Raw genomic sequence first — 18512 nt, 5'->3', positions numbered from 1 at the left:
TGGCCACCAAGGAGTAATTAGTATCCCTGAGGCCCGATCGCAAACAATCTTCACTATGACTCTCATCACCAGCGGAATCGGTGGGAAGGCGTAGAAATTCAGATTGTTCCATGGAATCATGAAGGTGTCCCCTAGGGATTCGTGCCCGATTCCCACTCTTGAGCAGAAAGTCGCACACACCTTGTTCTGTTGTGTGGCGAACAAATCCACGTCGGGGAACCCCCAGCGATGGAAAAGGTCGTCACGTGTCTGGGGGTCCAGTTCCCATTCGTGAGAGATGAGCATGTGCCTGCTGAGAAGATCTGCTTCCATGTTGTCCGTACCGGCCAGATGGACTGCTATTATCGTAATATCTCTCGAAATGTACCAGTCCCAGATCTGCATAGAAAGTCTGGCCAGGGTTGGAGACTTCGTCCCACCTTGCTTGTTCAGATAAACAACGGTGGCAATGTTGTCGGTGGTATGCATTCGATGAACATGGCAAGCGAGTGGTAAGCATTCGATGAACATGGCAAGCGAGAGTCAGTTGTCTGTCCCAAGGGAGGAACGCCTTTTCCAACGTCGAATCCAAGTGGGCTCTGATGAACGTAAGCTTCTGTACCAGAAGGAGAGAAGATTTCTCAGTATTAATGCAAAGGCCCAGGTCGTCCAATAAGGCGCAGGTAATACGGATAGAAGTGAGGAGCGCTTCCCTGGACCTGGAGACTAGGAGCCAGTCGTCGAGGTAAGGATAAACTTGTATGCCCTGGAGGCGTAGATAAGCACAGACAGGGGCCATGCATTTAGTAAACACCCTCAGAGCGGTAGCCAAACCGAAAGGTAGAACCATGAATTTGTAGAAATTGGGGGCAACAGCAAAACGAAGGAAACGTCTATATTTGGGATGGACTGCAATATGAAAATAGGCATCCTTCAAGTCCAATAGGGCGAACAAGTCCTCTTTCCTAAGCAGCGGCAAAATATTTTGGAGGGTGATCATTCGAAACTTCCTCGTCACAATGAATCGATTCAGACCATGTAAGTCCAAAATCGGACGTAGGCCACCGTCCCGTTTGGGAACGGTAAAGTATCTAGAATAGAATCCGTGATGCCCGTCATATTGAGTTACTTGACGAATCGCTCCTTTATGAAGAAGTTGTTGTATTTCATCGAGCAGTACTGGTGTGCAAGATGTAAACCGAATCGGACTCGATGGAGGAACGGTGTTGAATTCTATCCTATAGCCATGCTGTATGATAGATAATACCCATCCATCAGATGTGATGGACTCCCAGATGGGGAGTCGGCTTCGCAGCCGGTCCCCAGATGAGAGAGGGGTGGGTATAGGACAGGGTAGAGGAATGGTTCGCCAGTCCCGTCAACGCTGCCTCCTGTCGTCATATCGGCGACGGCCCTGCTGGTAGCGTTGCTGGGGCTGTTGTCGACGGCGCTGCTGCTGTTGCCTGTGCTGAGGCTGTTGCCTGGGATGATACGGCTGTCTGGAGGGTGGACGGTTCCATGGACACTTACGCCTCGGAAGCGACTGGAGCTCCATTCGTCGGGCCGTCATGTGGGACTCATGAAGTTTTTTAAGTTTATGGTCCGTCTTTGAATGGAAAAGCCCGGACCCGTCGAAGGGCATTTCCTCGATGCGCCGCTTGGTCTCTTTGGGGAAGTTGGTGCTCCTCAGCCACGCATGCCTGCGAAGAGAAATGGCACCGACCAATGCCCTCGAGTTAGTGTCCACATGGTGCCTGGCTGTGGACAACTGTTGCACCGCGACGTGCATCGCCTCCTTAATCAAGACTTTGGCCAATTCACCTTGTTGGTCTGGGAGGGCCGAGACAACGTTGTGGAGGTGTTGCATTATAAAATACTGGTATCTCGCCAACGTCGCCTCGTAGTTTGAGATACGCAGCCCCAAGCCTGAAGCTGCGTAGACCCTCCTGGCCAGGGAGTCGATCTTGCGGCCCTCCTTATCTTGCGGCGCAGTGTGACCCCTTGCCTCTCTTCCCTGGGAGGACTCCACCACGACCGAGTTCGGCTTGGGGTGTCGGAGGAGGAATGGTATGTCCTCCTCCCGAACCCGGTACATGGCTTCATACCTCCGCGATGTTGGTTGAGGGTGAGAGGGCAAGTCCCAGGGCTGGGTCATTGCCTGCCGTAGGGTGGTGATCAAGGGCAGGAAGATGGAGGTGGACTGCTCCCCGCGGATGACGTCATAGATTTTATCTGTAGATGGTCCTGGCCGCTGGACGGCGTCGATGTCCAGGGATTGGACGAGCCTGGACATCAGCTCCGCAAAAGAAATTTGCGATTCGTCCGGTGATGCAGGGCCCTGGGAGGTCACCGCGACGTCAGGAGAAGTAGAATCGATGTCCAAGTCATCGGAGTCCGTGCCGTAGTATGGAGGGGCCGAAGAAGAAGACTCCACTGGCGAAGCAGACTGGCTGCTTTCATCCCGGGGTACCGGGGATGTGCACCTTGGATCCAGAGGCAGCGAGTGATCACGAGAGCATGGTGGGGACTGATCCCTCGGCGCGGGATAGTACCCAGTCAAGTATGGCTCGCCCCAAGATGGGCAGTAGGAGCGACGCCAGTCCTCAAATCGCTCGGATCGCTGATCAGATTGCTGCTCCCTGGAACGACTCCAGCAGGCCCTGGGCGGGGATTTGACGACATCTGCCTCCAGTGTGGCCATAGGCATAGGCATTGGTGACCTAGCCCTGGGGGGAGCATCCTGAATCTCTCCATCAGAGATCAAGCCCTGCTGGAGAGATGGAAGCGGTTTGGTCGGGGGGTCAGCCACACAACGGGGAGACTCTTGAGGGGTAACCCTCATGGCTGCCTGGAGCGCTGGCTCGGGTGGGGTCAGTACAGTGGTTGGTGCTGGTACCGATGCTGCCGTTGAACCCAAGACACGGTGTTGAGGTCGGTCCGGATCCTTCGCCTTTTGGGCCGGCTTAGAGGTCTTCTCTTTCCTGACCTTTTTGGCCGATTTGTCAGCATCGGCGTGCTTGCGCTTCTCGCTCTTCTTTTTGGGAGAAGCTGGTGGGGCCCTCAAAGTAGAGGCACCTTCGTCCAACGGGTGGGAGGGCGGGACCACCGCAGCCGGGCCAGGCTTCGGAGCAGCGACCAGTGGGTCGGACTGCATAAGAGCCTGATCCCACAGGAGCCTCCGGAGGCGGTTCTCCCGATTTTTTCTGGCCTGCTTGGAGAAGGCCAGACAGTAGGAGCACCTGTCAGTCCTATGCCCCTCCCCCAAGCAGAGGAGGCATAGGTCATGCGGGTCAGATGGTGACATCTTCGACCCGCACTCCACACATTTGCGGAAGGCCGCTCGCTGTGCCATCGCAAGAAGAAGAAGGGAGACAGTGAAGAGGGTAAGAATATATTTTTGGGGTTTTTTTTCTTTTAGAAGAAGAAAACAGAACGGTAGAACGATAGAACTGCAGAATAACTAGAGCTAAGAAGAACTGTAGAAATAACTAGAGCTAACAAGAACTATCAGGGATATAAAACTGGGAGTAAAAGGAGAAAAAACAGGCTACAAGTAACGATCAAAGCGATAGTCGAAAGCGGCACGAGGCACAGCGAACGGCGGTCGCAAAGACTGAACAAAATGGCGGACGCTCCGCTCTTTATAGGCTGTGGGGGAGGGGGAGGGGAGCTTTTTCCCGCCAAAATAAACCGTTAGCTTGTAATCTTCCGGCCAAAGGCACTGCGCAGGTGCAGCACCTATATGTGTGATGCACAGAGGCCACGACAAAGAACCCCATCTATATTGCAGTGAGGATTCAAGGAAGATGCAGAGCTCAACACCAGAAAGGTTAAAGCAGGAGTCTGACTAAAGGAAAAGCTTCAGCAAGCGGTTACTGAAGCACTGAAACCATCTCAGATGTGCAGGAACAATTTGAGACAGACTGCTTTACACCCTCTGTTTCTGGATATGAGTGAGGAGCTGGAGCAAAGGTTATGCACATTTGGTCTGAGGGAAAATCTATTGACCAAATGGACTAAAGAGGAAGACTCTTTAAAGTATTAGGGTAAGTGAATATAATTAATGCTGCATAACTAAGAACTGCTTACTTAAACAACCTTACCATTCCATTTGAAAAACAATAACTTATTCTCTCCTGCAAATAATTTCTCAACATACTACTTGATTTTGTTTGTCATATAAAGTTTGTCTCTAATGCCATGCCCATACTTTGGAAGTATAGAATTCCTGTAAGATATAAAGGATTTATTTTAGTGACAATAGTTAAAACTGCTATAGTAAATGGAGCATTTCCTGAGAGGTTTCAGAACACTGTAGCAGGGAGTTCCATAGATTAAACCTCAGTGTTCAGATGAAAGGAAATACAGGTGTGATAGCCATGCTGTTTCTTTACCACAAGAGCAACTTTGGTTAATTTTCCCTGCTAGTTTCAGCTGAAATCAATTCTTACTGATAATAGACAGTAAAGTGAAGTGCTGTTTTGAAGTTGACAAATCAAAAGGAAACAGAAGCCTGCTGAAAACAAATGAATTTGCTCCCGCATGTAACCTAGAGATAAAATCAAAGAGCACAGAATAGGCTGCTGACCTCTTCACTTTCTGTTCAGTCTTTACAAGGTCCTTCGCTGCTTCCTCACCATTTTGCTGCTTCGAGAGAGGAACTGGAAGGAACTGTTTAACACTGGGTTCAGTCTGCTTCAGAAAAACTCTGGTTCTTCTTGCCATCATGTCATCTTTACCTGGATTTTCTAATCCCACTTTCTCTCTTGTCACATTATGTTTGTGTTCATCTTGATCTTCTGAGTCCCCATGCACATCTTCACATGTTCCAGGAGAAATGAGGGATACAGGCAAAGATGTTCTAAGACCAAGCTGTGTTGTGCAAGACTCTGCAGAAGTTCTGCTAAGGCAATTGTGGGCACCATTATTCAGAACACAACTGAAGGTTAAGCAAGGAAACACAGCTGTCCCTATATCTGCACACAACCGCCTGCTCTAGGGCATGAAAATAATCTGAAGGTACATGATGCCATTACAGTGCTAAAGACAAGCACTATATCCTGCAGAAAACATGGAGAATGGCAAGGAACCTCATGTAAGACATGTGGAGTACCTTCAAGGAAATTCCAATAAAGGATTGCTGTTATGAATATAAGATTGAGAGGAACAGGAAAATTATGTAACCCACCTTGAGTTCTTTGAAAAGAAAAAAGGTAGGGCATAAATATAATACATATGAACAATGCTAAAATATCCATTGTGTTTACATTATTCTTGAAAGTAATTTGCTTACCAAAATAATTCTGTTTCCCTTTTTTTTAAAGGAGATTGAACAGAAGCAAACCAGATCATGCCATTAGGTCATGCTAGGTAAAACTTCCAAAGCACTCGAGGCAAGGTTCAATATGGAAATAAAGCTTACAGAACTTTCTAAAAGGTTACCAGTGAAGAATCCACAACTATGAGGTAGCCTATCAGTTTCACACTGTGATGTTAATTATTAAAAGTTTCCCAATCTTAGGACTTCAAATCAAAACTTTCCTGCAATGCAACTTTTTGGCAAATGAGACATGCAAACCTTCCATTAATTTGCTTGCATTCTAGAATGTTAACATATCTGTTTTCTTCTTTAAACAATAGCTGCTAGCTGGTTTTTGTCAGCACAACTTTTAGTTAATCAAAAACTTCCGTTTTTCTTTTCTGTCAAGAAGTACAATAATATTGCATGCGGGTACTATCCCATGCAAAGCAGGCATATGAAGTTAATAATAAGTTGGTTTCCAGTTTCTGACCTTTCTGTTGTCTGTAGAATTTTTTGCTCCCCACAAAAAGCAACCTTTTCTTGCTTTTTCAATGGATGATTATTGACTACTGAAATAGGAGAATAAGATGTACGAACTGGGCTAGCAGATTTCTGAAAAGTTCCAAATCGTCTAGCCAGCATGTCATCTCTCTCAATATCTGGGAAGCTGCCATCCAGCTCTTCTTCACTGCTTTCGTGACATTCACTCAGACTGGTTGGTATTTGCTTCTTAGAATCAGTGCAACTATTCAGGACAGATGAATTATACACATCTATATTCGATGATATTATTTCACTAAGAGTACAAGATGGAAAGGAGGAGAAAAAGCAGTAAAAGGTAATGAGAACCATATGGGAATGCTAAGAGACCTTCACCTATCCACTTTATCATTCAAAATGAACATCTGAATCTTCTAATAGTAGCATCAATATAGAATTCTTGCAATTACAATGGACTGATTAGATAAAGGAAAGCCAAGTGAATGTAAACTTCGGGCTCTGCATATTTAGCTTTGCAAAAAATAGAAATGTTTTTCACAGCACAGAAACAAAAATGCAGTTCACATTTAATCCACACACTTCAATGTGTTCCAGAGGGAGAAAAAGTAAACGTTTTTACCAGCTGTCTTCAGGAGTAGAACAAACTCAGTAATGTACTGCCAGCAGTGAAGTAAGAGCTACACTACCACTTCAGATGTTATGACCTATAACAAACTGTAGGAATGCCCAAAGCCAGCCTGCAGAACCAAGGCCTTTGAGAAACCTTGGCAATACTGATCAGAAAGTATACAACCCACGGTGTGTTGGTCATCTCCTACCTAAGGGAACAAATTACTTCTAGCTTATTCCAAAGAAGGTCACCCATCTTTTGCTTGCTTAGTCATTCTTCCAGCACAGGGCAGATTCATGCAGGAGATCCCAACACTTCTACTAAATTAGAAGAAGCGTGTGGGGGGATGGGGTTTCACAGGTCAGTAGTCTTTGCTTGCACACTGGTGCAAGAACCATATGGCTTGTGGGAACGTGGCATGCTGAATAAGCACGATGGAGCCTTCAGGCAGACATACACTTAAGTCAGGATGGGCTCCTCAAGGCAGAGCAGGCTAGACATTTCTATAAATAATAATGATTTCTGACCATGTTTGCTAATAATAAGCTGCTTGTGGCATGAAATTATTCCTTAGGAAACAAGTTCAATTGAACTTTGTGAGTTGTAGGATGGTACTATTTGCTTAACTGTTTTTTCGTAATATGGCTCTGCCATTTAGCACAAATATGGGGTGGGTAACGCAACTGCAGTAGAACTTTGGCAGGCTGTTCCTAATCTCTCCATGTCCACTGAATCTGTAGGTAAGAAAGGTTAAGTACTCCATCTGCAGATTTTCCCCTGCAAATGGTCCTTGCTTTACCAGTACCAGACAATACACAAGGACAAGAATATTTGCTCCTGTCCTTACTTCCAAAACATATTTAAGGGTTATTAGCAAGGATCAAGTCATTTTATTACAACCTGTAAGGTCTAAATACATAGCTCTGAGTTATGGCCCAGCAAGTTCTTAGCTATGGTTCTATGAGGTGATGTATTAGAAAAGCTGTGTACTTTGGATATTTGATGCTGATAGGATTTAATGCAAACTGGAAAGCAGAGGAATTGCTACATGTACGCACCTGCAACCATTTCCCTTCAATCTGTTTTTGCACCTAATTCTCAAACTGCTCTGTCAAACAAAGGGAGAATGATCTGAAATTGAGATTTCTGAGGTGGGCAGGTGAGAGAAATCTGATGCACACATTACAATGCTCTTACACAGTGTAATGAGCCAGTTCCAGATGGATGTCCCTAGTGCTATTACTCAAACACATCATGGGAGTTATTCTTCCTTTTCCTGCTTAACGGATTTTTGGTGGAAAGTAAAAGGTGGAAGAAGCAGTAGGATAACGAAGAAGGTTGTAAATATAAGGTGTTGCTGTGGGAGTCCAAAGTTATCTGCAGATGAGGCAGAGTAATTTCATGACAAATAAAATCTGGAAGTTTGTATAGTTTACTATGAATGAACTGGATGTTGGTGTACCCAACATGCTTGTTCCCACACTAGTATACTTGTTACTTCCATGGCTGCTAAACTAAATTGGCCTCTAAGTGCTTAGCCTTTAATGCAAACCACAGATCCTGGTTTATCACTCAAAAGCAAGCCAGGATTCATAAACAAGATCAACCCCCATTTATGATTCAGGTTTGTAGTAGGAGTGACAAGCCAGGAAACCCAGTTCAGAAAACATGCTAAACTTTCCAACTCTACTCGGTTTAGCAGTTGTGTTACTGGGGCATAACAAAATAGGAATAAGCTGCATGTTGCAGTACACAGCCCTTCCATGATAATGACTGATCTGTGCAAACAGGGCCAAAATGAATATTAGCTCTCTGAATCTCTGAATGTTAGCTGTTGTACCTTCCACTGGCCTACTTCTGTCCCTCTTCTAGATTAAGGAACTAAATACCTGGAATTAGCATGTGGGCTGCAGACTTCATCGGTATGGCCAACGGACTCCACATGGCTCACAGAGGGTGAGGATGCGTATTCACTTGAGGTCCCAAGAGGCCCAGCACTTTTCCTACTGGCTGTCTCTTCCATTTCGTCTTTGGTCATGGCCCTAGCATTGGAGGGCTTCTCCCATTTCTGATGATCAATTTCTGTCACTGGCCCAAAGTGTACAAACCTCTGTTTAGGGCTGCTGGACTTTTTACACATTCCCACTTTGTGACTTGCATCATTACTGTGATCAGCAGGTTCTGCTGCCATTTCAGAAGACAGAAAAGAGTCTTGGGGGTCTGTGAGCTCCTCATCACTAACAAGGAAGATGTAAACAAACAAGCAAAAAAACATATAAAAAGAAAACTAAGAGAAAGCAAACAAACCAAAGATTTAATTAAGTGACCAAGAAAAAAGCAACAACCACCAAAGGAGGAAATGGGGGGAAAGTCACGATCCAATCAAGAAAAAGTTCGTACAATATGGAGGAAATCATCCTGTGTGAGGCTGCAAACACAAGATTTAAAAGAAAATAAAAGAACACTTAGCCAAACTGTATTCAGAAGATGACATGCACAGATCAAACAACAGCTTGGTGCCAAATAGTGCCACAATGTCTCTTAGAAATCAGAAGACTACATTTACAAATGGCAAGTAAATGTTCTGGCAGCTTTTTAAAATGCTCTGTGCCCGCAGTCCTTTCATTGACCATGATAACAAGTTATCGTCTAGCCATGAATGATTCAATGTTCCCAAGTAATGCTGAACAGAGCGAACAAGGCCTGTTGCAACAGCTGCTTCCTGCATGAGAATGCCAAGAAGAGGGAAGTCCAAAATGGAAAAATGAATCTGCAATGTCAAGGGGAAGAGACATGTTTCATTCAAAGCCTAGAATCCTAAGACTTATGATAAGGGATATTCCTGGTTCCTGTACAGATGTGATCAAAAGAATGGCACAAAAGTCAGACCATGACGCTATTCTTAGCTGTGGGAAACCCCCCTCAAAAGAAAAGAAAAAAAAAAACAAAACAGCACTTCTCTTACTTGCTTGGGGAAGGAGGAACATGCCTCAGTCATCACGGAAGCATGAAGACCATGCACACAGATAACTAGGAGAAAAAGATTAGTTTAAAAAGAGGCTGGTGGATTATTTCTGGACCTTAGCACCTAAGACTACGAATTTTCTGCATGCAGTACTTCTGTACTGGAAGTAACAGGTAAAAGCCCTGAGTACTGGTATTTGAACATAAAAAGTCTCTGGGAGCAGTATATAACTTTACTCTCTTTCTTTAATGAAAACCTTACCTGTTCATCCCTGAAACTTTCAGTCGGTCCCAGGTTTCCTTATCTGCTTGTGTTATAGAAGCTTTCACAAAAATTGGCCAGTCTGGTTGAGAATGGCTAGACTGGATTTTTCTCTTAGCCAGGTCATCTCTTTCAATGTCAGGAACTTTTGTTCGGCCCTTCTCATCAAGTTCAAACTCCCGAGTCTGCAGAAATGGCTTCTCTTCATGTAACGCCACTGATCCCACCGAAGTCACATTTACTTTCTTGTCACTAATGTAATGCACATTCCAAAATCAGCAGGATAAAGAATAATGTGGGAGTAGATATGGAAAAATGCAACTAGCAGCATCCAATGCAAAAAGTATACACTGCCATGTTAAATAAGAATAAATTACTTTGGAGTAGAGGGAAAGCCAGAATCTACTGCTGCACTTGCAGCAAAGAAGAGGCTGGAATGCTCCATTTTGAGATGCCCCCCTTTCACTTGTTTGTGTTTTACCAGTGCTGGCAACAACAGGATATTGAAAGCTCTCAGGCAAGACACCCGTTGTGGGTACCCCCTAACCTGGAAGAGGCAGAAGTGCAAAACAAGAATCCTCTCACATTGCCTCTAGCTTCTTTGAGTGTTCCCTGCAAGGTACGATGTGGTGTTGCCAGACTACCCTCTAATAGTCTTGGATACTGGCAAATTTACCATGATTATTAGGTTGATCTTTTATTTTGGAAAACAGTAGAGCATTTACCTACATCTGCACTGAGATAAATGATGGAAATGGACACCAGTCTGGCTATGTGGATATCTAAAAGGACAGCTAGTGGATGTTTTAACATCCTAAAGTTAGCACTCAGCAAAATTCTACCATCGGCCGCTGCTTACCATTGGCCGCCGCTGGCCATTTTCTGTTAGACACCAAAGATGATTTCATTCCCAAGTGAGTTTATTCAAGTTTGGCATATCTACCCAGTTGCTTCTCCAAAGAAAGAAAAGCGCGGCATTGCAAAAGAAAAGTGTGGAAAGCAGCTTCTCTCAAGCCCAGAAACCACCATGTTTTTCAACATATTCCCATGTGTTGCATCATCCGTGCCATCCCCACAATTCAAACCAGAGCTCAACATAGCTCTTGTAAAGTCGAATTCCTGTCTACCCCACAGCATATTCCAAACTGATTAAGAGCCTCAGTTTCCATTACTCTTAAAAATGAATAAGTTCCAAGCCAATATTATTGACCTGGTGGAACATGTCTCAGCAGGGCCAGTATTTTCTACAACTCACAGGTCTGTTTTAGAAAATATGCAAGTCATAAAACTATGTTCCATTTTTCCCCATCCTGACTGCAGCTAAAGAGAAGAACAATTGCTAAATCCTTCCTCACTGGAAAAATTGGTAGGAGATAAAGAGCCAAAAGGAAAAGAAACATATAGGTATTTGTAGGAAGCAAAAGAGTAAAGCATTTTCCCTTCCACTGCTCTTCTGCTTCTGTTTGCTGCCTCTGACACTGCTTTTTAGTTGAAAATGACAAAAATAAAATATTGAGAAACTATCACAGTCTTCCTTTCACAGAAATTGTGGAAGACTTTACCTTTCAAAAACAGCCCAAAAGCAGTGCCTGTCAAAATGAGACTTAACTGGTCTTTTACACTTTCTATTCACCTGCCAAATGTAACTAATACAGGTTTTTTCCACAACCTTCTTTGAAGGCAGCATGTTTGCCAAAGGGACTTTGGAGATGGCAATAAGGACTTCACTGAATGAGGTGTTTATCCTGCAGCTTTACTGAGGCTTCTTCCATCTTCATTGCAGGGGGAAAAACACATTCTTTCCCCCTAGGGCTTTTTCTATCTTCCAGCTTTATTGAAAAACAAGGTGGCATCAAGGTATAGCACCATTGAGAAAAATACACAGCCATTTTCCGTTGCTACCTAACACCATGGGAAATAATACTGCACATTTATCACTCCAAAAATACAGGCGGTGCCAAAATATATACATACACGTTTCAAGAGATGTTATCTATGTATTACTTTTCAAAGTTGAATTGAATTACAGTAGCAATGTACAGTATAGCATTCACTCAAAAGATGGCGTTAATCAAATGAATGCTAGCATCACCATGTGAGAGTTTTTAATACAGTTTTTCCTTTCTTAAAGTGTGCATACATTTTTTGGCACCCTCCGTAGATGTGAAAATGGCTGGAAAACGGGAATGGCCCTGGAGAATAACAGTTTGGTGAAACTGATCCACAAATTTCTATGACCAGGATAACATGAGCACACAATAAATGTCTCATGTAGGGAAGACTAAGTCTATACTTGTGAACCTATCAGAAGATGAGTACTTTCCACTGAAGTACCAATGTTTTTATGTTATATTTTATAGCTGAGGTCAAAACATTAGCTTAATTGACAGGAGATGGATAAAGCCTCATTCCCTGTGTACTTACAACCAGAACTCATGAAGGGAAATTCAACACCTCATGAATTCCTTGCAGTTTGATGCGACTGAACACACCACCACTATGGCCATGTTTTGCCACTAGGGGCCTTTTCAGATGCAAGTGCAAATATCCAGGAGAAAGAACTAAATGCCTTATGATGATTTCAATTCTGTTTACAGGGCCACTATGTGAGAATAGTATTAGAAGACTACTGCTTGCCCCCCTGGCATTTATGCTGTAGGGTCCTACAGTGTTCTCGCCTGCCTTACATGCTGTTAACATCTATCTACAACCTCTGGGAGCTGCCTAGAGTTTTAAGGCACAGAATCAATTGTAGAGGATACCCAGCTCTGTCTTGCAATTGAACTGAATCAGGAGGAGCTGTGCCAATTCTGGACCAAAATCTGGAAGCAATAATAGAGTGAATAAAGGCCTATATGCAGAAGTGAATGTCCAAAAAGCAGAGGATCTGTGAATCAGTGGCTCTCCAATCCAGGAATGACAGATGCAGCTGATGCTGGATGGAATCATAGCATCCTGCATTAACTGCCTCCTGAAGCAGTGGGTGTGTAGTTTGGGGGTATTTTGTGATTGGCACAGAGGCTCCTCCATAGCCAGGTTCAATTGGTTTGCCACAATATACATGGGGATACCCTTGAAGGTAGTCCAGAAGCTGCAGCTGGTGCAGAAAGCTGTGTCTTGGCTGTTGACGGGGACAACATGAAGAGATCTTATGACCCCACTCCTGAATGCACTGTGCTGACTGCCAAGCCCAATTCAAGATCCTTTCTTTTGGCATAGAGAGCCCTAAAAGTCTTTGGAACCAGGCATGTGAAGGAACACTTCTCGCTTCACCAGCTGGCCTATGTCGTATGATCAGGACCAGATGTCTTGCTTGTTCTCCTGCCAATAACAGAGGCTAGGCAGGTGGTGGCATGAGACAGCAACAGCATCCTGTAACTCCTTCCCAGGTAATATTAGGATTACGCCCACAGTTCAATTAGTCAAGGAAAATGAAAGACTTTTTATTGTTTAGGCCCTCGTACTCCAATGTAAAGTTGGACAGTTCTAGTGAGACTTATCATTGCATTTTAGTGCATGTTGAATTTAAGGATGGAAATATTGTGTTTACATTAGGTGGTGGTGGTTTTGGTTCAGTGTTAGCTATCCTGTTTTCCAGAACTGGAGGAACGGTGGGGTAAAAACATATTGAATGACCGAGTAATTTTAGTTAACCATCTAGTATTTTTGAACTACACCCAATAATACAGAAGCAAGTAGATAAGCACACCTTGTACACTGCTGCTTTTTCTTTTGTTTCTTCCATTCTTCCACTTTACCTCGATCTTTGTTTGTATAGGATCCAAAAAAGAACTGGTTAAATGGCAATGTAAGTTTGGGTTGATTGAGTCTTGCTCTGCGTACAGCAAAGTCATCTTTCTCTAGGTCAGGAATTCTGTCATCCCTTTCATCTTCAGAGCCAGAATCCTTCCGTTGATAGCACAACATAAAGGGGTTTTCTTTGCGGAGGATGATATCCGGAGTTAGCTCATTCATTTCACACATGTGCTTTTGACTGATACATGGCAAAGTTAAATGGGAAATCCAGATGTTGAAATGGAGAAAGACAACATAATTCTCCATATTTTTTTAAAAAAGGAAACAAAATATGGGTGCACATGCTGTTAGCTTAGACGAAGCAGTCATGATTTAAGATCCCATGCTGCAAAACTTGGAAGTCCATGCATATATGGCAATCGTTGTTATATCTTTATTTATAAATGCAATTATGAGTGGAGCAAACCAGGACACAATGTGAATGACTCATTTCACCATTTCAAAGAGGTGCTGTTATTCTCAAACAATTCAGTTTTCTTGTTACTAATATCCAACTCCCCCAAAATAAAAACATTCTGTTCATGTGTTTCACACTGAGTGACTCTCTAGCTTCTGTTCTCACTTATACCACCTGTAATAGTTCATCATGAATTTCTTTATCTTTTCCATCTTTACAATCAAAGCAACTTTTTTGAAAAAGTCAGGTCACACCACAACCATCACAATCTTTAGATTATGGTACCCTTGAAGACTATCATAGTACATGACCAAAATCATTGATATTTCTCAACTGATGATGGAAAACCTAAAAAGGAGAGACTTTTATGTTCATTTTAAAGATGTGCATTGTACACCTGCAGATATTTTCTTCCTGTCCTGAAGCACAGTTTATCTGTGGAACCTCTCTTATAAAAAGGTCAAAAAAAGGTCCACTTTAGAATATGCTCACTCAAGCTTTTCAACAACCACAAACAATAGCAGTACCAGAGGCCATTTTCTACTAGAAGATCAGACATTATATGTTCTCCTAGTTTATGTATCAGTGGGTCCCAGGAATTTGAGTATTGCAATACTGCACAATTACTACTGACAAGAAAAAGTCCAGCAACACACCCCCGTGACACCAACATACACACACAATGCACTTTTTTCCTCCCAACTATGATGCTTTGGCTTCAGTTTGAAAATGTGCAGCAGATGTGCAGCAGAAAGTTATTCAAGAACCATTTCTAACACAATTGTTTTTTTTAACTGCCATGAAGTTTTTTGTAAACAGACACAGGGAAACCAGATGTGATAGCTGCAGTACTCCAAAAGGAACAGAGGGGTTTTATATCAAAGGCAATTCCAAATTGCACAGCAATAAAGTTTTAGTCTTGAATTAAATAGATTGTGCCATTTTTAATTCACATTTGCTCCCCTTAGGGATAGGAGTACAGCTGTGAAGTTGGTAATAAAGTTCTTTTTATATGGAATCCACAGGGTTGGGATCTTCAAGGTCATCTAGTCCAGTTCCTCATAAAGAAAGATCTGCAGTACAAGATGCAACTACAGCATCTCTGACAGATGGTCATTTTGCCTCTGCTTAAATACCTTCGGGGCAAAGGCTAGCCCACCACATCCTGAGACAGTGTGTTCTACCACTGAACAGCTCATACTGTTAGAAGTTCCTCCTGCAACTCAAATCTGTATTTTCCACCTATTAATTCTAGCCTTGTCCTCAGGAGCAACAGAGGACAAAATGCTCCATCTACTGCATCATAGCCCTTTAGATATTCGAAGACTAATATCATGTCCTCCTAAGAAGTTTATATAGAAGAATGTGAAGATCTTTATTATTAATTAAAGGAGTTCCTCAGGCCGGCTTTGCAAGGTACAGTGTTCAGGCTGAAGATGGGAGTCAGGGAGGAAATGTGAGTACTTTGCACTTCTTCTGTAGGTATGCAAGGTTTTTCCTTCATTCCCACTGGCCATGATTGCGACATTTCAATGGAATTATATAAAAAGGAAAATCGGTGTGCTTTGATTACAGCACAATGTAAGATCAAAATGGAAAACTTCAACAACAGGAAAGAAAACAGAAAACCAATGAATTTGATTTTTAAAGTCTCTCTTTCCCTCTCTCAGCTGCCATTTCTAAATTATTCTCTCCTGCAAAAAATAATGAATTCTCTATCTCATTCTTTCAAAATTAAAACAAGTACATGAAAGGATCCAATGTGATCCATGTACTAGCAATGCACTATTATCAATGGCTCTTGGAAGCAAGTGCTTTTGACACCGGGAAAGCACGTCAAGAACCCTTGCACACAGACACTGTTGGATCCTTCCCGAAGCTCTAAAACAAGCCTGTTGCTAAGATACAATCACACCAGCACAACTGGCTCTTGCAGCGTTTGCTCTTCAGTAGGTCTTCCCCACCACCTACCACTATTTGAAAAACTGCACCTGGCACCCAGAAAAAAAAGCCAGAGGACAGTGAAGAATGAAATAATGACTGTTGCAAATACTGAACATCTTGCTGTACCTAAGGCAGTAAAAGAGGTCCTTGGGAGAGAACGGGATGGGGTTTGCATATAAAATGATGTCAGAACCTTCCTCACCAACACCAGCCCTACACTGCTGCCCTTGGCTAAACAACAGCTATGCCCGCATGTGTCTCCAACTTTGAAGGAGAGATCTGAAGCTGGAAGATTGGAGCTATGCCTAATGGCCAGAGGCTGTTAACCTCTTCTGAACACATGTGCTAAACCTATCATGCCCAACGTAACTCTGTTGGCCAAGGAACAGTGAACTTTGATCCAAATGAGAACTCATTTTATCCTTCTGAATTTTACACCACATGACAGGTTATCTGAAAATAAGCAGGAAGGGAGAGACTGCATCATTATTTTTATTAGTGTTTGGTTCCAAGATTCACACTTAAGCCTCACAGATTCTGTTGTTAAAATACTTTGTTGCCTTGGTTATTGCATATATTAGTTCTAATGTGTCTTCCAGATAGAGAAATGTACGCTATTGCCTGTAATATAAGCTAAGAGTGGAATGCCTTCAGAAAAACTAGCCACATTGGTCTCATACGTGACAAACAAGCAGTGCCTGAGAAACTGAGGGGAACCTCCACTGCTTTTTGCACTTTCCAAGCAAAATAGGGACTTGCATATGGAGACTTGTCTACTTCGAAAATTCCACACACAACAGAAATTCCCACGTACTTAACATAAGTAGAATTTGACCCCTTGTCTGTCAGATTTTGCAAAATCTTATTACTCCAGCATTGCCTGATGGTTTCCAAGAAGGCAGTTTCATGCCTTCCACACCACAATTTTTTTATAATGCCTAAAACTATCCAAGAGTAGGTGCCAATGATGTTCTGCCACCTATTGAGCAAAAGACAATCTGGTTCATGAAAACATGTCACACTTACATGGTTCTTGCAGAGAAAAGAAATAAATTCAGAAATATCGTGTTTCCACCTCCACAAAAGAAAATGTGTAAGTCAGTCGGCAACTCTGTTATGGTACTCATGAAATCAATCCACTCAAGTTTCCAGGATTTGTCCAAGTCAGCCAGCATTCTACCACTGGAACCAGCTCTGAGGTGCGAACCATCTTTCCTCAGGCTAAGGTCTAGTGCCTGGTGTGCGTGAAATGGGGGAAGCAAATGTGTGAATCCAAAGATGCATTATTAACAAGTAAGCCATCCAATGTATGTGGTTCCATTTATGTTCTTTTTGGTACAGCTACATTTGTATCCAGTTTAAAATGTATCATCAGATTGCACACAAAGATTACACTACTTAACTACACCACTAATAAAATGTCTCTAATGGACATCCCATTTCAAACCAGATTTAAATTGTTTATAAAGCCAGTGTGGTGTAGTGGTTAAGAGCTGGGACTGGGACTCAGACGACCTGGGTTCTAGTCCCTGCTCAGCCATGGGACTCAGACTCTCAGCCCAACCTACCTCACAGGGTTGTTGTTGTGGGGACAAGATGGAGGAGGAGAATGATGTAAGCTGCCTTGAGCCCTTTGTAGGAAAAAGGCAGGATATAAATTGATAAATAAATAAATAAATAAATGGTTTCACTGGTTCTGTAAGAACTGCTGTATACCATACGATCATATATGGCCACACCTATTAGAGAGTTTGGAATAGTCTGGAGTTTAGAATAACCCAGCTTTTTTTTTTTTTTTAACGTACAACATAAACACCAGAAACCAGAAAGCAGAAAGGGATACCATTTCATCCAAACCCTCCCCAAGCCAAAATCTTCCATGTACCAACATGTCTGTGTGCAAGTACATGCCCGTGCACATCTTCTAACAGCTTAGACCATATCATTTCCCCACAGAGTTTCTACCAAATCAATTGAAGAATGCCTAGTAATAGAAGCCCCTTGCCCAACCATCAGAGCTGATTCCTGCTGCAGAGGGGGACAGCTGCAGTGGCTGTGGAAGGTGGAACTGTCCTGCCACCTTTTCAGGGGCAGTCAGGTATACTGGATTTCATAAGACCTAAAACAGAAAATATGTGATAACCAGGATTCCTAGCCTTCATAAGACCAAGGGAATAGACATCTCCTAATGGCTAGGACATTCATCATGAGATCTTTCAACCATCAAGAAATCTTTTGACCATCATAAGATCCTGGGGCCAGACAAGAGTCAGAAAGGCTGATATAAAGCCTTGCTCCATGTTGCCCAGGCTTTTGGTCAGGATTGACAACAAGGTACCCCATCAGATATCAAGCAGCTGCTGAAGAATGGACCTGCTCTTAGAATGACCATTCAGGCCAGGCACAAAGCTTCAAGATAGTGAGAAGGTTCCAGTTTGAGCATGCCACCCAAGGGCAGCACCTCAGAAAGAGTCAAAGGGAGGAGCACACACCTTATCCCACCCTATCTCCACTGGTATCACAGTTGATCATGTATTAATTCTAAATACCCAACTGAGTTGCGGGTATATACATGCCCCATCTTTCCATGGCAAGCATGTACTTGTTTATAGTAAATTGTTGAACATGGTCTCAATGCTCTGACTGGTAAAAGTAATGAACTGCATGCTTTTACAATTCCTGCTTTTAATTAGACTTCCTCTATGCAATTGTTTACCTTACATCCATTTAACGCATA

The 18512-nt window shown here is 43.1% G+C and overlaps 1 protein-coding gene across 6 annotated transcripts in view; it reads right to left on the bottom strand.

Annotated features, from left to right (window-relative positions):
- Nucleotides 1-18512, bottom strand: part of LIMCH1 (LIM and calponin homology domains 1) — a 233810-nt gene that overhangs the window by 49118 nt on the left and 166180 nt on the right. For 2 of the 6 annotated variants that reach the window (XM_044418196.1, XM_044418197.1), the window contains exons 1-3: nt 8282-8693; nt 5772-6077; nt 4568-4879 (exon numbers count right to left, since the gene is read on the bottom strand). The exons of 3 other annotated variants lie outside the window; for them this stretch is intronic. In XM_044418196.1, the coding sequence (XP_044274131.1) occupies nt 4568-4879; nt 5772-6077; nt 8282-8667 (1004 nt within the window). In that variant the 5' untranslated portion in view covers nt 8668-8693. Of the gene's footprint in view, nt 1-4567; nt 4880-5771; nt 6078-8281; nt 8694-9618; nt 9633-18512 lie in introns of those variants that run through there. One more of the 6 variants, XM_044418198.1, reaches the window with a different exon arrangement.

Source organism: Varanus komodoensis, unplaced genomic scaffold (assembly GCF_004798865.1).
Source record: "Varanus komodoensis strain SLA01 unplaced genomic scaffold, ASM479886v1 scaffold9, whole genome shotgun sequence".
Lineage (NCBI taxonomy): Eukaryota > Metazoa > Chordata > Lepidosauria > Squamata > Varanidae > Varanus > Varanus komodoensis.
Note: the sequence above shows the minus strand (reverse complement) of the source record. Positions and strands in the feature narration are given on the sequence as shown.